Source organism: Danio rerio, chromosome 8, assembly GCF_049306965.1.
Source record: "Danio rerio strain Tuebingen ecotype United States chromosome 8, GRCz12tu, whole genome shotgun sequence".
Taxonomy (NCBI): domain Eukaryota; kingdom Metazoa; phylum Chordata; class Actinopteri; order Cypriniformes; family Danionidae; genus Danio; species Danio rerio.
The window spans coordinates 10,703,419-10,727,443 of record NC_133183.1 but is presented as its reverse complement, the minus strand read 5'-3'; the positions used below and the strand labels follow the sequence as shown (position 1 = coordinate 10,727,443).

The 24,025-nt window shown below is 37.7% G+C and overlaps 1 protein-coding gene across 1 annotated transcript; it reads right to left on the bottom strand.

Annotated features, from left to right (window-relative positions):
- Positions 1-1,216: 1,216 nt before the first annotated feature.
- Positions 1,217-21,923, bottom strand: pnck (pregnancy up-regulated nonubiquitous CaM kinase). The gene is made up of 12 exons (XM_690776.8): positions 21,695-21,923; positions 21,157-21,252; positions 17,968-18,099; positions 17,711-17,785; positions 15,882-16,020; positions 15,676-15,799; positions 13,542-13,617; positions 13,330-13,442; positions 10,161-10,239; positions 7,291-7,378; positions 3,465-3,555; positions 1,217-1,951 (listed from the first exon to the last, which is right to left on the bottom strand). Exons 2-12 carry the CDS (start codon positions 21,228-21,230, stop codon positions 1,941-1,943), a joined length of 1,002 nt encoding a protein of 333 aa, XP_695868.2. The 5' UTR covers positions 21,231-21,252; positions 21,695-21,923; the 3' UTR covers positions 1,217-1,940.
- Between the last annotated feature and the right edge of the window lie 2,102 nt (positions 21,924-24,025).

The following is a 24,025-nucleotide window of genomic DNA, read 5'->3' as shown; positions in this document are numbered from 1 at the left end:
GCGAATCTGTCTTATCAGCCTATCATTACAGTCAGCGCTGCAGATCCTCTGTTGTTCTTCTTAATTTATGGGCCGTGTGCTTTTGTAAGATTGCTTATAAAGGAAACGACAATCGATGGCGGCTGTTCAAAATCTAAATCTTTCCCTTTTGGCGGAGCCTTCAACCCTGTGACAGATTCACAACACCAAGCACAGATTGCTTTATTTATTCCACAGCGCAACGAGAGGAGAAACACAAGACGACAATTATACTATTACTTCATTTACCCATTGTAATATCATATTCTGTGTGCCATATTTGTTGCGGTACAGCTTGAAGTGACAGTGCTTACAGATGACAGACAGCAGAGCGTGGATAAATATCGCGTTCTGTCAGAAAGCAGCAGGCTGTTATGCGTCAAACACAACTAGACGGGGAGTTGAGCACTTGTGAAAACACGAGTTGAGGGTATTGTGGCAGTGGCGGCTCACTGAAGTGTAGCAGCAGCAGAAACTCACTGACGTGTGTGTGTTTGTGTTTGTGTGTTTGTGTGTTTCAGAGCCACAGTCAGTCCTGCCAAACACACTGACCACATATCTGATATATTATGTTGTTCCAACCATTTGATTTGACCTGACCTGAGTGAGGTTCAATAAAATGTTGCTGTTTTTTGGTCACATACAATGCGAGTCTTATTTTAGTATCATGTTGTAGTATTTTAAAAGGTGTTGTTAGATAAAAAAAAAACAATGAGGAAAAAAATCTAATCTATGTTCTTACTATATTTATTGTGTTTTTTATATATATATAGTCCCTTTATTAATCCGGGGTCGCCACAGCGGAATGAACCGCCAACTTATCCAGCAAGTTTTTACGCAGCGGATGCCTTTCCAGCCGCAACCCATCTCTGGGAAATATCCACACACACACACTCATACACTATGGACAATTTAGCCTACCCAATTCACCTGTACTGCATGTCTTTGGACTGTGGGGGAAACCGGAGCACCCGGAGGAAACCCACGCGAAGGCAGGGAGAACATGCAAACTCCACACAGAAACGCCAACCGAGCCGAGGTTCGAACCAGCAACCCAGCGATATATATATATATATATATATATATATATATATATATATATATATATATATATATATATATATATATATATATATATATATATATATATATATTTAAATATTGTGTCAGATTTTCTTTTTTATTATTTGTTTATTTTAGTTTAGGGTGGGCATTGTAACTTAGTGGTTAGCACTGTCACTTCACAGCAAGAAGGTAGCTGGTTTGAGTTCCAGCTGGGCTTCAAGTTCTGTGTGCTACATGTTTTGTTATTATTTAAAAATTATTATAGTTTCTTCTGCTATTAAATTAGACATGGATGAAAGTGAGTTCCTAGTTTATTATCAAATTATTCATGTTCTTTTTGCCTTAATCCCTTTAATAATTAGGGGTCACCACAGCGGAACGAACCACACCAACACGGGGAGAACATGCAAACTCCTCATAGAAATGCCAACTGGCCCAAGCCTCTAACTACCGACCTTCTTGCTGCGAGGCGATTAGGCTACCCACTGCGCCACCATGCAGCCTATCAAATTGCTCAAATTATTAAAGTTAGGTTATTCAAATGTTCTTCACAGTAAGAAAAAATGGTTCCTATAAGACATGTAAGCTTTTTCAAGAGTTTCTGTATGACATTACTATGAAAACTTCATTAAATATAAACACTGTCATGTTAATTGAACTTATGATGATCTTCACAGAACCTGCACACTGCTCATTTCAGTGTTTAAGCAACAATTGCTTCACCCATACCCACTCTTTTTGTGTTTTCTTAACAGAATTATCGAGGTTTAGAACAACATGAGGGTGAATAAATGATGCAGTTTTCATATTTGATGAACTTTTCCTGTAGCCGACTCATTGTTGGCTGCCAGTGACTGTCAAATGTTCCCTAGGGGGAAAAAACAAAATTAAATAAAACAAACACTGCATGTTAAAAAATATAAAAATCTGATAAATTTAGCAGGAATTAGGAAACATCTGCGTGTACTAATCATTGAAATCAATTAAAAGTAATGTCAAAATTTTATAAAACAGTTGCTCAAGGGTGCGTTTCCGAAAACCTTCATTAACCAACTAAGGTTACAAGTTCTATCGTTACAAACATAGTTTGTTGATTTGCCTTTTTCCAAATCCATTGTTCCAATGAACATTTGCAAACTGCATAGCAAACTTGTACGTTTGCAACTACATCTCTGGAGCTGTAATTAGAAGCATAGTTACTGGTTGTGTTCTATTTCCAGTTATCCCCCCCCCATGCCCTATTCCTTTAGAACGTTCTAACATATAAACTCATGAAAATTTATTTAAAAAAACATTAAAGTCATCATTCTTAGGTGTAATTTGCTTTCAAAGTATTTTTACAGTCCAGTTTTAGTGATCTTCAAGTTTCCACAGTCGCTCCCTTTGAAAAAATGTATGGGATTTTGAACACAGCCGTTGCACATGATGAAAGCTATAGATGACCTATTGTTTAAAAGTGGAATTTCTGTTACATCTCCAAAGCTTGTCAAAACAAAAAATATAGCATACGGTAATCCTTTTAATTTATAGTAGGTTGTTTATTAAGTATTTGTACTGTATATGACAAGGACTTGTTGGTTAAAACATTTCTGCAGTGGTTTGCAGTAGACTTTTAAAGTAGACTTTAAAAAATATATATAAATAAACAAAATCCTACTTAATAAAAATATATAATATTTATAATAATTATTATTATTAAAGTATAATTTTCTTCATTTCCTAATAAATAATACATTTCCTTAATAAGCCTTATTATTATTTATTTATTTATTTAGATGATTTATATATGAGATTAGAATACAGTACGTGTCAGCTTTTGTAAGTAATTTTATGTAATGTTCTCAATATTATTTGTAAAGGAAACATAGGCTCTATATGTGTCATTTACATATATTTTAACTAATATGGAAAAGAAGTGCATGTTTTTACTAAAACTATTTTATTTTTTTTAAATGCGTGTTTGTGTAAAACAATAAAATTTGCACAAAGAAACTATGGGGTTCTTCTCTAAAGAAGTTGTTACTCCGTCTATTTAGCGCATCATTATGGACATTTTATGTTATAACTAACGTGATTCAAATTATGAATCTGCCACAGAGAAACTACGGGTTTTGGAAAACACTCGTCACTACATCGATTTCTTTCCCAAATGATGCATCGTACGCTGTTGTTTGGAAAATGCACCCCAGAACGACATTTAAACTATTCATAAACCATTTTTAGCTATTAAAATATGTTGTGTGTACTTTTAGTCTAATGATCATGCTAACAGTTGGCAAAAATAATTTAATCTTTAACGTACTGTACGTGTTCAGAGATTGACAATCTTTTACAATAGACATTGGTGCTTTTGTATTTGATATAATGTGACGTCCCCTCACCTATACTTGTGGATTGATTCCCTTCATCATCTTCTCCAGGGTGGGCTTTTTTGGTTAAATGATGCACAATAATAGTGGCATTAAAGGCCCTCTGCAACAAAAGACATCAGTGATAAAGCTGCAGGGTCTAGTGAACTTCAGCAAACATCTTCAAATGGCAAATAGTGAACCGCCATAAGAGCAAAAGACTCGGTTTAATGTTTGGAGGCATTTATTGCTCCAGAACTAAAAGCCTGATAGTTACAGCAATTACAGCACTTGGCCTTTTAAAGGTACAAGCCGTAATTGCAACACAGGGCCAGACGATCAGAAGTAAAGCATTTATGACTGGCGGCAAATAATAACAAAGCCCTCCATAAGTAACTCAAGCCGTACATTTACTAATGTAAAGTGCTGTATCAGCCTCTGAGCTCTCTGACACGGGTCATATGGAGCTGTTTTAAACATGCCGGATGAGAATCCATTTTTATGCTCCACCAACCAATGGCAGCCCAGGCTCATCGGAAATGTGTGCCTTGGATAGCTTTTTTGTGTGACACGTAAAATATGTTGCTCTTGGTACATTTCGCTGCCATTGTGTTCACATGCTCAACAGAAATGACTGTGATTGGCCATGAAGGTCATCAGTTCACTGAACAGGGACACTGGAGCATTTTAAAGCAATGATTCATCAGCAGATCTCTTGTATGTCAGTTTATAGACAACCCAGCTTATTGACGTGACTATGAAACACTCCAGTATCCCTGTATCTGTGGTTACACTCAGTAAACATCGGTGAGTACAGTGAACTGATGAACTTCACGGCCAATCACAGTCATTTCTGTTGAGCACAATGGCAAATCAGAGCTGTTCAGGAACGTGCTCAAGAGCGCTCAAATGTTAACGGGAAATTGACGTTTTTAAAATTTTACTGTATATTGGTAATGAATTCCAGTATTGTGCCACCCCTAATTCCAATATTATCGATAACATTCTGTGTATCGCCCAGCACTACTCACAGGCTGGGCAACCGATACGTGCTTCTGTTTATAATGAAAAGCTGGCATGATAACTGTTTTATTTACCTTTATATCATTGTGGAGGAGGCGCTTATGGTGACAAATATTCTGACTTATACAATGCATCTTCAAGTGCTTATCATAACATAATGTTTTCCTATGTCTAATGGGTGCGCTATTGTCGTTATTACATCACGTTCATAATATCGAACCGCGTTGACCTTGCTTTTTTTTATTAAAACCCATTTCTCAGAGCCCCGTTTTGCATTTTTGGAAGCAAAGATGCATTTGGTGTGAATGAGCCCTTATGCCAAGTTCAGACTGCACTATTTTCAAAGTAGTCGCGTCACAGATGTTTTAATACTGCATGAATATATCTGGTGTAGCATTATGTCGCTGCTGTTTACAACCAATAAGACAGCGATTCTCATCCATGCATTAGTTACTTCACGTCTTGACTACTCTATTGCGCTTCTCACTGGGCTTCCTCAAAAATTTCTCCATAGACTCCAACTGGTTCAGAACCGGGCAGCTCATGTCAGCTCTAGGACTTGATCTCATGAGCATGTCACAACACTTCTCTATCAGCTTCACTGGCTTCCGGTAAAATTTCGTATTGATTTTGAAATACTACTTCTCAGTTTCAAGGCACTTCATAATCTTGCTCCTCAATATCTTACCAAACTTCTTTATGCTTATACCCCTTCTCGCACTCTTGGATCAGCTAACTCTTTCTCCCTGGTGCCACCTCGCACTCGATTAATCCCAATAGGTGCCAGATCTTTTAGCTCCATGGCTACTGGACTATGAGACTCGCTTCTTCTGGACCTAAGGAGCAGTGATAGCCTTCACACTTTTAAATCTTGTCTCAAAAAGCATCTTTTTAAGAAGGCTTTCTTTTTGACTACTGTATCTTTAATCATATAATTATATACCACGATGTGTTTGAACCTGCAACTTCTTACATGCATTTAAAATTTAGTTTGCCAACGTTTTATGAATTGTTTTAATTTGTTTGTCATGGTTGTTGATGCTTGTAAGGCGACCGTGGGTGTCCGAAAAGGCGTCATAAAATGAATTACTATTATTATTAATCGTTTACACTGCAAGATGGATCCTGCGACAGGTGGTTTCACACTGCATGACATTACAATAGGAAGATTTTGCAAACAACTTTGTCTTGGCCCCCAAACGTCTCACAACTAAACACCTGTGAGAAGCGACATAACACCAGGTCATGTAGTTTATATTTATACGTAGTATATCATAATAACTAAATAGTGAGAAAGAAGCCTTTACTGAGGTAGAAAATGTGCTTATTTTGCTCACCTAGGTTTTGAAGGAAATTACCCTTTTTGTCTTCGGTTGTGGTATTGCTCAGATGACATGTCAAACAAATATGCATGCTCCTGGCAAATTTCCATCAGTTTTTCCTTCATTTTTGGTGTCCAAATAGACCGAAAAGAAGCCCTTTTAACTTTTCCCCCAACCTCCCGCTGGCCTGCAGATACCCATACTAGTGGATGGTCTCTCATTGGCTGAAGGTGATCACTGATGTTATTTTCAATCAGAACACATTTCACATGGCATGATTTTGAATCGCTGACAGCTCCAGATCTGATATCTCAAAACCTGTCTACGAGTCAAAACTGGGCTTAAATCATGCAGTCTGAACTCTGCATTAGGGTTCGTTTTATTTTACGTTTCAGATACTTCTCGTTCTTGTACACATCTACAAGAATACGGTGCGGCAGATATATAAATGAGGCAAACATATTTAATTACAAACCATAGACATCGTTAAGTGTATTGATAATATATACCTGTAGATATCATAACTACGGCACGTCCTAATACAGTAACTACTCATTACTGTGAAAAAGAACAACGATTGTGGGTGTCATACTGCTTCCTAGTGTTCATTTTACATAGAAACTTCAGTCAAACGTATGTTAAAGTGCGTATGAACTGGAAGCTGCGACCGTTTTGTTTTTTTTTCCTATTATGACACAGTTCCTAGAACAGGGGTTTCCACACTCAGTCCTGGAGTACTGCTGAGTTTAGTGCCACATTTGCTGGCAGTTTTTAGTATATGTAGGAAGAGCTTGATTAGCTGGTTCAGGTGTGTTTGATTAGGGTTAGCGCTAAACTCTTCAGGTCACTGGCCCTCCAGGACCGAGTTTGGACACCCTGGTCCTAGAAAAACTGAATATCCAATGAGAAAACAGGGGCGTGGCTTGTATTTTTCTACTGCAAGCTGATTGGATGTAGTAAAGTAGGCATTTCATTCAGAAAGATCTGGACAAGGGTTTGGGGAGTTATTACAACCTAACAGACCCCTCCTCCTCACAATTTTTGTTTGTTGTCAAAACAGACAATTGGAGGGGTCCCTCCAATTGTCAGTTTTGATACCTCAGACAGATGTAATCCTGGGAATTTAACTAAAAACAAACAGGAAGAGCATTTTCAGATTTCAATTATAGATTACAAGGTCGAACAGTCTTTTTTACTAAATGGCATGCTCAGATGAATCGTTCACCACAAAACTAGCAATATGAGCTAACAAAATCAATATGGCTAGTTTTGATTTCATGTGTAGTTTAAAGTACGTTTTTGCGGTTTTACAAAAACATAAGCTGAAGCTCCTATTTCCAATGAGCCAGTGTTGTTTAAAGGCCTCAGATTTGATCTCAAGCTATCTGATGAGATCTGGCGGTTTCAGCTATTTTTGTGTACTCTGTGCATCAGGTGGTCTGAGCGGAGACTGTGGAGAATGTGTGAATGTTGGCAGGTTACATTTGGCTCAGGTTTGTTTTCATCACTCTTACCTTCCAGTGACTCTTGGCAAAGTTCTTCTGAATCTGTGCTGAAACCGAGCCATGAATGTTCCTGTCCAGAGCCGCACCTCCTGATATCCTGCCATGACAGTATAGTAATGTTCATTCAAAACATCCACACTGATGTTTGATAATGAGACTTTTTTTTAGAGTTGAATATTTATCAAGAATGGTTCAAATCGTGTGACAGCAAAGACAAAAGTAAAGCCTATGATTATGACAGTCGAAGCCAAAAATTATTAGCCCTTCTGTGAACTTTTCTTTTTCAAATATTTTCACTATTATACTTTTGCTATAATATTTTTTCTTTTGGAGAAAGTCTTATTTGTTTTATTTTGGCTAGAATAAAAGCAGTTTAAAATTTAAACCATTTAAAGGTCAATATTATTAGCCCCCAATATTATTAACCCCCCTCCACCCCGCTGACAGCTGAGCGGGACTCTGCAAAATAAACCCTGACACAATGTGAGGAGAGTTTACTCACACGTGACTTTTTTAGTTCTTTTGGTCCGTTTAGAAACTTTGCCGTTTGAAAGCGAAACGCACCAAGAGCAACAATGCAACAATTTTAATCCCTGTTTCGGAACAACTGAATAAGTTCACAGGTGTGAAAGTACCCTAAAATAAATTGCAGGGTTCCACACAATTAATTTATGTTTTCCCAACACAAATCAATTAAGTAAACAAATTTACAATCCAGGCTGTTTGTGGATATGTACCCCTGTCTACTTTTCTGGACCCAGCGGAATATGTGACTTGAGGTACGTCTGCTTGCAGTTATTGTTTTGGCAAATCCACCAAAGGCCGCTATTTGATGATCCTCTTGCGCATCCTCTTCTCGTGTAAATCCACCAGGGCGCAATACACTTTAAACCCCCCTGTTGTCATTACTAAATATATTAAGGTAATATAACTTGACATTTCTTAAAATGCCAAGTTTTGGCATCAAAACTTAACCAGGTGTTTAACTTATTAGACAGCAAAAAAAAAAAAAAAAAAACTTTTAATTAACATTTTTTAATTTTCTGAACATTTTAATTTCTTTAATTGATTCACCATGTTTCTGTTTAAAATGATTGGTTGTGCTTGAAATTCTGCCTTGACAACCGCGCTGATCGGTTGATATATGTTATATGACACACAGTGTCAACATGAAGCAGCTAAAGGTCAACTTTGATATAAATGGCCCTGGGAGTAAGTAAAAAATATAAAAGCTAAAAAGTTTAGAAGTTTAGTCTATTAGCCATTTGAAGTTATCTGTAATTAAACATTTTAGTTAATTAATTTAACTAAAAAGTTAATTCGATAAAGAGACCACATTTGGTCAACTCAATTAATTGAGTTGTCGATTTGCTATTACTTAAACGAACTGAGGGAATCACTTTCCTCAAATCATTTGAGTAGTCTCAACTTATTAGGGTTTACAGCGTATACATTTCAGCCGACCAGGTCAGCTTGCTGTCGACTGACTCATTGACCATGTCACCGACTCGGTCCCAGTCATTCCCCTCGCTGGCCAGCAGAGGCCGCCATCCCTGGTCTTCTAAGCATTACATCATCCACTTAGACTGGTTGTGCACACCTGAACTGAATCCAGTTAACGACCCACGCTCCCTTTATAAGCCACTCTCAAACACCAGTTCATTGCGAAGTCTTGTTCAGCCACGGCCAACATTTCTGAGCGTTATTCCCTGCCTGATCTTCTGTGCATTACCCCGGACTGTTTCTGACTCTGAGTTGCCTTCTGCCTGCCCTCGACCCACGCTTGTTATACGGACTCTGAATCACGCTGCCTGCCCACGACCCACGCTTGTTATAAGGACTCTGAACCACGCCGCCTGCCACTGACCTATGCCTGGTAAATCACTCTGTGTCTGTCAGCCGCCAGCCCCACAATCTATATTGAATGCTGTTGATGTGAGTTCGCACTTTAGTGCGTGTTGTTGGTGTCACTCCCCGGCGTAACAGAAGACTCGGCAATGTGAATGAGTGTGTGTGCTGCTTAAATACTGTGTGTAATCAGTCTTGAAGCAGGATCAGCTGTGGGAGTCTAATCAGTGGAGACTTGGAGCAGGTGTGTGTGTGTGTGTGGCATGACTGAATATGTAGTCCATTTACTGGCAGACTTGTAGTTTCATGAGTGAGTGTTTACCAGCGACATCTGGTGGTTTGTTCACTGGTAAACATGACAGACCAACTGGCCACCCACCCCCTTCCTTAGACATAACCGATAGCATTTTCAAAAGCAATCTAAAAAAAGAAAAGCCGTCGCAGCCATGTGATTTTACTATGTTTTCAGCCTGCAGTTTATTTATTTTTTGTTTTACCTGGTTTCTGGAACTTTTCTTCGCCAGACTTGAACCCTGTCATCCTAGACATACCTCTGGCTAATTTGCACTGTCCAAAAATGTAGACAGGGGTACGTATCCACAATGAGCCTGGGTTGCTACTTAAAGTAGGTTGAACATTCCCCTGGAGAAGCATCAGATTAAGATGATGGCCAGGAAATGAATCATAATTGGAAGCTCTTTTGAGCGAATAATGGGAACATAAGTAAGTACTGTACCCTAAAAAAATCCAGTCTCAATTATATGCATTTCTCTCTATTCCATTAAGTTTGCACAATGTAGATTATAACTGTTCAGTGTTTAGTAAATATCTCATACAATGTCACATTTAGGTGAAGAGGCTTGTGTTTATTGTACATTTGATCATCCTCCTCCAGTCTGCTCTCAGCCTCCTACACCACTGCACAGATGTGACCCAACTCTTCATCTATGCTTCAAGGTTGGCCCTTTGCTTTTCAACGCCGATGAACCTTCAGCTCCCATACGCCTCTTTCCTGCTATTTATGGACTCACCAAGGATGCTGCGAGGCCTGCTCACAATTGAACCTCTTCGCTGGATCCTTCTGCAGTAAGTGAACTATGAAGTCTTTCGCTGAACATTAGTGGGCAGGGAGAAGCAGAGAACACAAGGAGATCAATACCACTTAATGTGGCGTGTTTAGGGCTGCGTTATAAAACATGAAGCATTAATACAAAGCGAGACATTTTCGAAAGCATTCGTGAAAGCATCAATGCTGCAATTCTATTACAGCTCATGAAATCGTTTGCTAAGAAGTTGCAGAAAGCAACAACATTGTTTGTAACTGATGTGGTAGGCAATTTATAGTGTAAATTGGCAATGTTAGTTTGTGTAATGCAAACAGTATGGACCATTTTCCCATTTCTAGGTTTCTCAGTTGAAAATGTCATGGTTGGCTAAACTTGGAAGCACATTGAATGGCAGAGTACAACACAAAACATTTTTATAATCCTATTTGCTGAAATAATAAAAGAAAAACTCCTTGATGGTGTTATCAAGACTTTCAGAAAACAAAATAAATGTGTCAGACTGCAGCCAGAGGAGAGAATAACATCAAACTTACTCTCAACCCCATAGACTGCATTAGAAACACCCCGTATAAGCAAAAATTTGTTTTTTTTTGTAATTTGACGCAAAGATGAAATAATACATTCATAAATGCAAAATGTTTTATTATTATAAAAAAAATATTAAAAACTTTCAAGGATTTAAGATTATGATGATCATTAAACGCTTCATAACAGTCTTGTGAAAAGGCTCGATTCATGCTTCAGTGAACCGAACTCATAATTCAGACCAAATTCACACTTGTTATTTGAATGTTTAACTTCCATATGCTAGCATAAGTGTCTAATCCAGTGAAAAATTGTACGTCTAATTTTACTTTAATAAAATATTTAGTCTCTTGTTAAATATTTTCCCACATTAACAATTGAATGAATCGTTATAAAGGTTTATATGTATAATTATGTTATCTTATTTTAATTCATCAATTTTCCTTCGGCTTAGTCTCTTTATTTATCAGCAGGGTGTTCGCAGGCTTGTAAAAGGTACTGTAGTAAATGAAATTAGTCGAAATTAAGGGCACTAAAAAGTAATAAACGTCATCTGACAAGGAATTACATTTTCGAGCCCAATATTTTTAAATAAATTTTCAATTTGTGTTAAGTGCAGGCCTTTATTCTAAAAAATTGGCGTGGATTTAATTATATGTTATAAGGGTGTCACGATCCTCCAAATCCTCGATTCGATTACATTTTCGATTCTAAAGGCACGATTCGATTTTCGATTATGAATAATGAATTAAATAATTAATTAATGACCAATTAATTATTTGTAGCCTACCGTTTAAACTACCTGAGCTGCATGGTCTTTGTTTTACCCATAAACAAATCATACAGTAAATGAATAAAGGCAAGATACACACATAATTACCACCTGTCAATCACTTTTTCTGCGGGATTCGTGAATAGGCAGTGATCTGCGTCGTTATAATGGCGTCGGTAAAAAAGACGCACAACCAACAGGAACCAGCCAACAGTATCTGAGGTGTTCGCTAAAATGACTAAGTACAAGTGAGTGAAAGATTAAAGCAGTCTACTGATCCTCTGACTGCCTGAACCCGCTGTCTCGAGCCCATGGCTGTGTGTGTGCGTCTGTGTCTGTATGTGTCAGAGGTAGAGAGGAAGGAGGCGCTGCTCAGAAATGCTACACGCCACTGTGGATGTCAAATCGTTATCGTTCTAAAATGCCATTTAAAAACAAAGACAGTGTAAACAGGGCCTGAGTGTGTACTTTTCGCGAGCGGATTTGCAACGGGGGCGGGCGGAGGATCGCGATGCCGGTGTTGTCTATCGGACGAACCCTAATAACGTTACATAGCAGAGCTTGCAAAACACGAACGTTGTCAACATAACTCACTGGAAATCCAAAATGCTTACACACCGGCGACTTCATTGAAAAAGGAGAGGGTTTAAGCTCTGTCGACGGGTCTCCTGCTTCTGCAGTTTAACAAGCACTTCAACAAGCCTGTTTTTTTCTCGCTTGGCAAGCCAAGCTGACGTGACATGGGGGCGTGGCAGCATCGACGATTCTATTTTTTAATACAATAATCAAAGTTAAGCATAAATTTCTATCTATTTCGATTAAAAATCGAAATCGTGACACCCCTAATATTTTAAGAGTAGGATCTGAGCAATATGGTGGCGTTCGTTCGCGTGTGCTGAAACAAACTAGGTACCACCATATAGGCGAGCTCACTTTCGTTCATTAATTATATTAAAACATGGGGAAATGCAAGTATTCAAAGGCACATTGTGACATCTTGATTAATCCCTCTGCATTACTTAAATGTATATGTTATCTGCAATATGTTATTCCATTTGGAAAGACATTTCATTTACGCCACTACAGTTGCAGCTCTAAGTCGTGCTGGTATTATTTTTTTTAAGGTATTAAAAAGGTAGTACAATGTATTAAATCCAACTTAAGTTCTCTATATACCCTGCAATGAGTGTGTATGGATGTTTCCCAGTACTGGGTTGCAGCTGGAAGGGCATCCGTAGTGTAAAAACATATGCTGGATAAGGAACTAAGCCTGATGAATAAAGGAGCGAAGCCAAGTGAATGAATCAGTGTAAACTATTTCTCACTAATGAAAGAGCAGGCCTCCCACCACCACAAACACCCCCCCACCACCACCACCCCCCTGTAACTTGCACGGAGCTCCAGGAATAAGATTGGTGACCCCTGCTATAGACAATTTAGCTTACCCGATTCACCTATATCACATGTCTTTTGGAATGAGTGTGAATGAGTGTGTATGGATGTTTCCCAGTGATAGGTTGCAGCTGGAAGGTCATCTGCTGCGTAAAACATATGCTGGATAATTTGGTGGTTGATTCCTCTGTGGTGAACCCAGATTAATAAAGGGACTAAGCCGAAAATTAAATAAATGAATGAATGAACTTAGTAAATAAAAAGTAAGAATGTTTAGACACTTGATTTTACATCAGTCTTTTCTGTGTTTCAATATTTTTGAGGCCACATTTTGTACATACATAACCTGTCTGCCTCAGTTTCAAATTTCACTACAGTTTTGTATTAAAAATGACTGTAACAGTAGAAATGAGGAGATATTAGATGTTGTTGTTTTTTTCATACCGGAGTCAGAGATGTCATTCCAGTATGGAGAGTCGAATTCATATTCAGCCTTTATGATGAGCTTGTAAAGTTGTGTGTCATTGTCATCGTAGAAAGGAGGATACCCGCAGAGTCTGCCAGAACATCAAAAACTGCTGATTCAGACTCTGAAATGATTATGTATCAGAGTTAATTCATACAGAGGGAACAATAATAATAATCCGTTTACTCACAGAATGAACGTAATCACTCCAATGGCCCAGAGATCCACCTCTTTACCGTATGTCTTCTGCTGTAGAAGTTCAGGAGCTACAAACACACTAAACATCAGAACTTACAGTATGTGAAAAACTAAAGATTATTTAGTCAAACATTAAAGACCACCATAACCCTTTCCATATTCTGCTAAATTGGCTACAATGTATATTTATATATTAAGTTTACTTTACCTATATCTTTTTTAGCTATTTATTTACTTATATAAGCTCAGGTTTTTATTGTACGTAAGAATATATGGTAACACTTTTTAATAACTACACACTATATATCATTTATTAAGCATTAGCAAATAGTGAATTCATTATCTGTTAAGCATTAACTCTACATTAATAAGCGTTAGTAAGCAGTTTATAACTGCAGCTTTAAATCCTTTATTCTTGACTTATAAGCACCAGTATAATGTGTTGAATAATTGTATTTTCATACTTAATGATTTATTTTTCATTACTAAATTAAGTATCGCATTATTTACAAACCATTTGTAGTTGAGGGTTTTAGGATGATTCAGAATGAGTTAGTAAATGATTAATAAACTATTGAAATCAACATTTATATATCTTACTAATCAGGCATATATTAATAGTTAACTAATATGTTAATAAATGCTTTATTAACTCAACTTTATGCAGTTTTGTGACCTAATCTAAAGTGAGGACTATTCATGCTTTATAAATCCCTTATAAATGACAATTAAAGGCTCAAAATCAAATTAACAAAACATCTTTGCAATCTTTTCTAAAAAGTACAATTTTGATAAAGTTTAAACATTGCTGAATAACAGGAGTGTCAAAATACAACATCCAACTGGATAAAACAACAACAACAATATAGTAATTTAACAATATAATAGTCTGCAGATAAAATCTTTTTTTGTACCAGGCTGTAAACACCTTTTTTTCTGCTGTAAAGTTAGCCATTATAACAGTGGGCTCAATTGAAATTTGCTCTGTTTTGGAGCCAGGAGCGGCCAGGACTAGCGGAATTTCGGATTAATTGCAGTTTTAGTTACTTCCGTATTGGCTTCCTGAGAGAGAGCGGGAGGTTGCCGCTTGGTATAAACTAGACCATAGTATAAACTACAGATAGTTCAGGACTCCACCCATCCTCTTTATTATGAATTTAAAAAGCTTCCTTCTGGTAGACGATACAGAATACTCCCAGCAAAAACAAATACTTTTAAGAAATCTTTTATACCGTCTGCTGTTACCATATTAAATAAACGACCATGAAGTAGTTTCTATGTTATTCTGTAATTTCGTAGCCAGGGTTGTGTGTTGGTAATCTGTGATGTAGGAAGCTGTGTGTTTTGTATTTGTCATGTTTGGGAGGCCAAAAAACGAATTTCCACTCATGTGGACAATAAAGATTTTTAATATTGTATTTGCGCATATACGTTAGTTAAATCAGTACTGAAGCCAAATCTGGAGCTTATCTAACCAAAAAAACTTACAATAATAGTTTAAAATTTTTAGCCCAAATTTATATGTTAGGGAAAAATATTAAATAACATTTTCAAAAAATAGCAAAAAAAGACAAGTTTTTTAAAGCACAATACTGTCAATAGTCTGGGCAAGAGGCTGGAGATTAATACATACTGTAGCCTCAGCAAATGCGGAAATCTGATTCTTTTAAATAAAAGGGATTTTTGCGACAGTTCATCAGGGGAAACATGTATTCATTTATTTATTTTTTATTTTTTTGCATGTATAAGTTTTCTATATTGTTTCTTGTTTATTTTATAATCTTACAGTGCTGTTAGCCATTGACTTCAATTTTATAAACTTAAGTTTGAAAAAAAAAATCTACTGAAGAGAAAAAAAAATTATGGCCTTGATGGCCTGAGGGTAAAAAAATGAACAGCAAATGTATATTTTTGTTTGATCTTAACCTTTAATTGTTATATATGGTATTAACCCATAGAAGATTAAACAGATATGCTTGTCACATTATACCAGCTTCAGATCTGTGCATTTTGTTTGTTTTTTTAAGCATTAGAGTTTATTTTGTGTTGAACTAAATAATCTTGATTCTGTATGTAACTGTGCAAAATATTTGTTTATAAACATGATCATAAACGGTTTCTCTTACCGACATATGCTGGAGTCCCACATGCGGTGGACAGAGCCCCCTGCTCTTCCATTTTAGACAGGCCAAAGTCACTGATGACAATTTTGGAGTCTTCTAATGGAGTCTCAAATATTAAATTCTCAGGCTAATGGAGAGATGCTCAGCATGAGTGTTGCTCTGAAACTAAAAATCTCGAGACGGAAGTGTTATGTTTTGTTCTCGGCTACCTTTAGATCGCGATGCACGACGCCCAGCTGATGCAGATACTTCACGGCTTGCAGCACCTGGTAAATGACCCGACTGGCATCTTTCTCTGTGTAACTGCCTCTCTCCAGAATCCTGTTCAGCAGCTCACCTCCTGTCAGCCTGCGCAATAAACTCAAATCAGCTGTCTGTCTGTCTGTCAGTGTCGTCTGTTATTCTGTGTCATCTCTCTGTCTATTTGTCAGTGTCATCTGTCTGTCCGTCAGTGTCCTCTATCTGTCTGTCTGTCTGTCTTCAGTTTGTCTGTCAGTATCTTCTGTCTGTATGTCTGTCTGTTTTTCTATCTACCTGTCTGTCTGTCTGTCTGTCCGTCTGTCTGTCTGTCTGTCTGTCTGTCAGTGTCTTCTGTCTGTCTGTCCGTCTGTCTGTCTGTCTGTCTGTCTGTCTGTCTGTCAGTGTCTTCTGTCTGTCTGTCAGTGTCTTCTGTCTGTCTGTCAGTGTCTTCTGTCTGTCTGTCAGTGTCTTCTGTCTGTCTGTCAGTGTCTTCTGTCTGTCTGTCTGTCAGTCTGTCTGTTCGTGTCTTCTGTCTGTCTGTCTGTCTGTCTGTCTGTCTGTCTGTCAGTGTCTTCTGTCTGTCTGTCAGTGTGTCTGTCTGTATCTATATCTGTGTATCTATATCTGTGTGTCATCTATCTATCTATCTATCTATCTATCTATCTATCTATCTATCTATCTATCTATCTATCTATCTATCTATCTATCTATCTATCTATCTATCTATCTATCTATCTATATATCTGTCTGTCTGTCTTTCAGTATCGTCTGTTTGTCTGTGTCATCTCTCTGTCTATTTGTCAGTGTCATCTGTCTGTCCGTCAGTGTTCTCTATCTGTCTGTCTGTCTGTCTTCAGTTTGTCTGTCAGTATCTTCTGTCTGTATGTGTGTCTGTCTTTCTATCTACCTGTCTGTCTGTCTGTCTGTCTGTCTGTATGTCTGTCTTTCTCTGTCTGTCTGTCAATTTATTTTGCCTGCCTGCCTGTCTGTCTGTCAATTTATTTTGCCTGCCTGCCTGTCTGTCTATTTATCTGCCTGTCAGTGACCTTTGTCTATCTGTCTGCCTGTCTGTCTGTCTGTCTGTCTGTCTGTCAGTCAGTCTGTCTGTCAGTGTCTTCTGTCTGTCTGTCAGTGTCTTCTGTCTGTCTGTCTGTCTGTCTGTCTGTCTGTCAGTGTCTTCTGTCTGTCTGTCTGTCTGTCTGTCTGTCAGTCAGTCTGTCTGTCAGTGTCTTCTGTCTGTCTGTCTGTCTGTCAGTGTCTTCTGTCTGTCTGTCTGTCTGTCTGTCTGTCAGTCAGTCTGTCTGTCAGTGTCTTCTGTCTGTCTGTCTGTCTGTCTGTCAGTGTCTTCTGTCTGTCTGTCATTGTCTTCTGTCTTGTGTCTGTCAGTCTATCTGTCTGTCAGTGACTTTTGTCTGTTAGAATATTCTGCCTGCCTGTCTGTCTGTATGTCTGTCTGTCAGTGTCTTCTGTCTGTCTGTCTGTCTGTCTGTCTGTCTGTCATTGTCTTCTGTCTTGTGTCTGTCAGTCTATCTGTCTGTCAGTGACTTTTGTCTGTCTGTCTGTCTGTCTGTCTGTCTGTCTGTCTGTCTGTCTGTCAGTGTCTTCTGTATCTATCTGTCAGTGTATTTTGATTCTGTCAGTGTCATCTATATCTATCTATCTATCTATCTATCTATCTATCTATCTATCTATCTATCTATCTATCTATCTATCTATCTATCTATCTATCTATCAACTATTTATAGCATTATGGATTTTGAACTGCACTATATTCATTTCCACACTCTGCTCCACTCACAGTGTCATTACCAAATACAGTTTAGTAGGAGTCTCAAAGGTTTCCTCCAGGGACACAATATTTTCGTGATTTATTCTGTGAAGAAATCACAGGGGACACATATAAAAAAATCATTCCCTTCGTACCATCAAATCAAAAAAATGTATGTAAAATGCAGCTCTACGCTAATAACAACCTAGAAAATGCACACAAAAGCGCTTTGTAAAGTCAAGAAATTTAACCAATCAGTCAAGAACGCTGTTTGCCAAATAACTGACCTGCGTAATACCGCAACCTCATTCTCCAGCATGGATTCTTTTCCCTTTAGCGCTCTCTTCCGGATGCACTTGACAGCCACCAGCTTCTGGGTGCATCTGTGCTGAGCCACTCGAACCTCAGAGAACGAGCCCCTGAGACGTTACACCTTTATATTATTTATAATTCAGCCCCTAATGAGTTTCGTTCACAATTAATCCTTAATGACAAGTGCTGTGGGCGCACTGTGAAAAATAGGAGTCTCCAGAGCCTTCTTAAAGGGACAGTTCGCCCAAAAATGAACTCATTTACTCACCCTTTATTTGTTTCACATTTGATGGAGTCCCTTATGTTAAACACAAAAGAAGACATTTTGAAAATTGTTGGAATCCTGTAACCATTGACTTCCATAGTATTTGCTTTTCCTGCTATATATATCATTGGTAGGAAAACATTGAATCTGTGCACCATAAAATCTGCAGATGAGCAATTCCAGCGTTATGGATGTGACATTCATTCATTCATTCATTCATTTTCTTTTCGGCTTAGTTCCTTTATCAATCCGGGGTCACCACAGCGGAATAAACCGGCAACTTATCCAGCACGTTTTTTTACACAGAGCATGCCCTTCCAGCCACAACCCATCTCTGGGAAACATCCATACACACTCATACACTACGAACAATTTAGCCCACCCAATTTACCTATACTGCATATCTTTGGACTGTGGGGGAAACTGGAGCACCCAGAGGAAACCCCAAGCGAATGCAGGGAGAACATGCAAACTCCATGGATGTGACATTTTTAGTAAAAACTCAAAATATAAATTCACATAGAAAGTATCCGTTAACATTATATTGACACATCTGTTTATATTTTCCAAAACAATTGACCACAGAGTTATGGGATCAAAAAAATATCAACATTTAAACATTTTATATTTTTTAAACGAGGAAATAAACATGCGTTATGAATGTGACAAAAAACAGCGAGTTTACTATATACAACATACTTTGTAGAAAATTTGTCAATTAAACTGCACAACCCAAAAGAAATAATGATAATCGAACAGATACAAGTCGGCTCGTATCATCAGACATTTATGAGTATTTTTAAAGTAATGTAAAAAAACTTGCTTACACAAAAAATGTAGAAACGGTTTCTTTACTTTGGTGAAAACGTTTTGTTTGTTTACCTTCAAGCTCCGCTTCAGTTGCTTGACGTGTTTGCATAAGAAGCAGCCAGTGCGCGCCAGCACACATACAATTTGATTTAGAAAGTAGTGACGCATGAATTTCTCATCTTCTTCTAATTGTAATCTCTGTTTACAAGGATTTTTAGGCACTTTTTAACTTTTTTTTGGGGAATGTCCCTCTCTCTCTCATTTCTGGACTCAGCTCTTACAGGATTTATCATACTTGTTGGGAACTGAGATATGTTTGACTCCATGTCATTTTTTCATGAATGACTTTTGGGATCTCACTTTTCAACAAAGATGTCTTCTGTTAACTGCTCTCACAGCAGCAAAAAAATTGCTGGTCAACCGCTGGAATCCTCCTCATACCATGGACAGACGAACCTGGACTGTTTATTTGTTGGACATTCTCTCGATGGAACTCTCAACTTCCCGTATACATGGTGCTAATATGAAAACTGTCAGTATATGGCGTTCAGCCTTTGATGTTATGTCATCCTTTTTGAAGTCTTTGTAAAATTCCTTTGTATTTGATTGATTTATTTATTATTATTATTATTATTATTATTATTATTATCTTATACTTTTGAAGTCTACCAGGGGTGGGATGGGTGGGAGTGGGTTTTAAATTTACACTTGTTTTTTTTTAATATTGTTTCCTGAAAAACTCAATAAACAGTTGTTAACAAAAAAAAAACAAAAAAAGAAAATAGTGACGCTACTGCGACGCTACTGTGAAATGTAGTTATAGCCGAATAGTACCGCTTTAATAAGTGGCCTTCGCAGAAGGCATAGTGCATATCAAAAACAGGCAAAGCTACAGTTAATATTATTCAAGATATCCCAGATTTTAAAGAAAGGTTTTAGATGTAACCCCATTTGTAATCTTTAACATTTTCATAAGTAACTGTAATTTAATTACACATTTTTTTTTCTCAGTAACTGTATTGAATTATTGTTAATTTAATCTTGTAATTAAATTACGTAATGCTGTTACATGTAACTAGTTACTCCCCAACACTGGAAGAAACATAGAAACGTCTGACTAACATCTAGCAGCTAAACCGTCACCTTAGAATTATAAGGTTCTATCTGACATTTTTGTCAAAATTGAGATATTCACATATTCTTATTAAATGACAACTTATTTACATTATGGGATGTTTTTTATAAGTTGTTTGCATTTTAAGACTTAAAAAGACTTGCTATGAGATGCAAAAACTATAAAGCTCAATATCTCAAAATCTTCAGAACACAGATATAGCTTTATAATTCCAAGGTGACGAAAAGTGTCTGGAAAAATATCCAAAGGCTTTTGTTTTCATAAACAGCTTGGATGTGAATTCGTCTGAATCTTTTGATTGGCTGGAGAAGACGTCTCACGTCAGTGCGTTGTAAGCATTAACGCACTCTTTCCTGCAATTTTCCTTCTGCGTTCACACGGAGCAGCATTCCAGCAAATTACCGGTAATGTTACAACTTCCAGAAAATTGCCAGAACGAATTTACCAGTATTTTTAAAAAGGGCCTGTTCACACATGATCCCTTTCCTGAAAATTGACAGTAATTTTCCGGAAAGGTCTGTATGTATGAAAGGGGTAACTGTGTGAAAGGGACTGTTGTCTTCACATCACCCCAATTTGACACTACACACTATACCTACACACAGTTCTGTCCAAACAGCTTCCAAAAGTTGAGTTAAGTTTTTAGTTACTATCCTCTCAAAATCATTCTGTATAAATCCGCAGATTCTCAGATTCTGTCTTCAGTTGCAGATTTTCTAGCAATTTTCTAAATATCTTTTTTTGTGTTTAACAGAAAAAGGAAACTCGAAGGCTCAAAACCAATTGAGAGTGAATAAATGGTGAACTACCCCTTTAATAATATTTTCTGTTTCTGTTTGACAAGACTTTCAAATATGTTGGTAAACCACAAGATCAAAATCTGCTTGTAAGTCATTACATATTCAGAGTATTCAGGATGTTGAGCATGTGAATCCATAAGGAAGAAAAACTCACTCTCCCAGTTTCTCTTTCAGCTCATAAACGGCATTGATGTCATCTTTTTTCCGAAGATCTCTCAACAGAGGCATCGTATCGCTGGGTTAGCGTGAGCTGCATATTATACACAAACACACACACATAGACACACAAAACGCTAACATGTGCATGCAAATCAGCACATTCAGTTTTTCAGCCTGACGCAAGACATTTTGCATGCCCTCAACAGCAACAAGCTTTCAAGAATATCCATCTGAACGCATGCAAATAGCAAAATACTGATTCCTTTTGCAGATTTCAATGACTAGCAATGAGATTTGACAGATTTTCTGTTCCATCTCGCAAGCTCTGATGGGAAAACATCACTGAACACACTCCCTGATTTTTCTCTGGAATGAAAAGATCCTCATTTCCCCCCTCTAAAACACTTTTGACACACAGATAACTAGTGCAATTCAGTTCATCTCATACATACAAATAAGGATTATTCATAATTCAAAATAGATCAACAATTAGTTATATTTTGAAGAGAGATCTAAGCCAAAATCCCAATTACCTGCTGAATGCCGCTGTGAAAATCTGTAAGGCAACAGTTAACGTCACCAAACCGCCTCTCTACTCTTCCTCTTAATCGAAATTCACATTCATTTTACTGTGATGACCTTCATCGCCTACATGCTTTGCAGAGGAGAAGTGACTTTTGAAAGAGATGAAGGACAGCAGAGAGAGAAAGTGATGAAGAGAGAAAGAGGGCTGGACATACTAAAACATCTCTGACATAAGACTAGTTCATATTTCATCAAATATAATGCTTGGATGTGCAATAAATAGCGCAGATCTGATATCATCGGCTCTGTTTCACATTAAATAAGCATTCTTCATCATTGCGGACAGGCTTTGCTGAATTGAATGCGCTACGGTTTGGTTTAACATCTCCAGAAGCCACTGTGTGTCTGTGTGTGTTTACATTATGGAGGCTGTTTTGAGTAACTCTCAAAACAGATCCAGAGCTCTTTCGGCTCTCCTTGTATGGGCTTTTCCACTCTAGTGTCCAAATTCCTCTGTGCATTACCATAAATCCCAAATCGCAGACACTTTCTCTTTTGTTATGTGATGTGGCCTGCTTTCTAACATGGTATCAAAGGTAAATAGGGCAAATGCATTAGTCATATGTACTGTAATAAAACTTTAGCATTAGTCATACTGTAATAATGCATGCACCATAAGAGCTTTACAGTTTAGTGCAATGGGCAATATCAGATCTTAGTCAATGTTTTCCTATATTCATTTTCCTTTGGCTTATTCCCACAGTGCCACAGTGGAATGTACTGCCAACTTATCCAGCATATGTTTTACACAGCAGCTGCCCTTCCAGCTGCACCCCAGTACCGGGAAACAACCATACACACTTATTCACACACACATTGTTTATTCAAATAGTTAATTCAATTAGCGCATGTGTTTGGACTGTGGGGGAAACCCGATCACCAGGAGAAAACCCACGCGAACACATGCAAGACTTCACACAGAAATACCAACTGAACCAGCCGGGACTCGAACCAGTGATCTTCTTGCTGTGAGGCGACAGTGCTAACCACTGAGCCACCATGTCACCCTGTTTTTATGTATTACATTGCTCTATCTATCTATCTATCTATCTATCTATCCATCCATCCATCCATCCATCCATCCATCCATCCATCCATCCATCCATCCATCCATCCATCCATCCATCCATCCATCCATCCATCCATCCATCCATCCATCCATCCATCCATCCATCCATCCATCCATCCATCCATCCATCCATCCATCCATCCATCCATCCATCCATCTATCTGTCTGTCTGTCTGTCTGTCTGTCTGTGTTTGCAACACAGGGAAAACAGCTTATGTTGATTGGTTCTTCCAACCAACTAACTAAAACTAAACCTCTTAACATTAACCTAGATGGCTCGGCAGTGGAGGTCCAGGCCAAACTAAAGATCTTAGGGGTAATATTTGACACAAACCTAACATTTGATCTCCATGTGCTGTCCACTGTAAAGACTTATTTTTTTTATCTCAAAAACATTTCACAAATCCATCCCATGCTGTCCTTTTCTGTGGCAGATCTGATCAATACTTTCATCTTTTCCCGCTTAGACTATTGCAGTGCCTTACTAGCTGTTGTTTCCAAAAGTAACATCAATAAACTACAATATGTAAATGACTGTTACCAAGGTATTTGTGTGTATTTCAGTGCCTGCCCATAATTCTTTCTAAATCCTTTTTTAGATCAATAAATGACACCAATTCATCGTTTATCTGGGCTGGTAAACAACCACGAACAAATAGAATGTTGCTATACAGAAGCAAATTGGCTGGCTCACCCTTCCATTATCAACCCTATTCGTAATAATCATCTGTTTATACCTGCTAAAAGTGACTTAAATTTGATCAACTTAGACAATAAGGGAATACGAGAGTTGGGTGACTTGTATATTGAAGGTTTTTTTGCAAGCTTCAACCAGCTGATTCTAGATTTAGTTTAAACAGATGAGACTTTTTTTTTATACTTCCAACTACACGACTTTGCTAGAACACACACAACTTCATTCTCACCTATCCCAACACCTAGCGAGATAGACTTGATCATTAAAGCCAAAACCTTGTCAAGAGGTTGCATTTCGTATATATATAATTTACTCTCCCAAAATAACGAATCTATCCTAAATAAGTTTAAGATGAACTGGGAATCAGATCTCCAATTAAATCTCTCTTAAGATTTCTGGGAAGAGGCCTTAAATGCTGTAAATTCTTCATCTAGTTGCGCTAGATTGTCACTCATACAATTTAAGATCCTCCACAGACTACACTATAGCAAAGAGAAACTCTCAAAGCTCTGT

What these genes read in the sequence shown, in the direction of transcription:
- pnck (XM_690776.8), bottom strand. Translation starts at nt 21,230, where the DNA reads ATGCCTCTGTTGAGAGATCTTCGGAAAAAAGATGACATCAATGCCGTT. An exon ending in CTGTATTTGGTAATGACACT is followed by an intron (nt 16,021 to 17,710) that starts GTGAGTGGAGCA and finishes TTTATTGCGCAG; the next exon opens with GCTGACAGGAGGTGAGCTGC. An exon ending in GGAGTGATTACGTTCATTCT is followed by an intron (nt 13,443 to 13,541) that starts GTGAGTAAACGG and finishes ATGTTCTGGCAG; the next exon opens with ACTCTGCGGGTATCCTCCTT.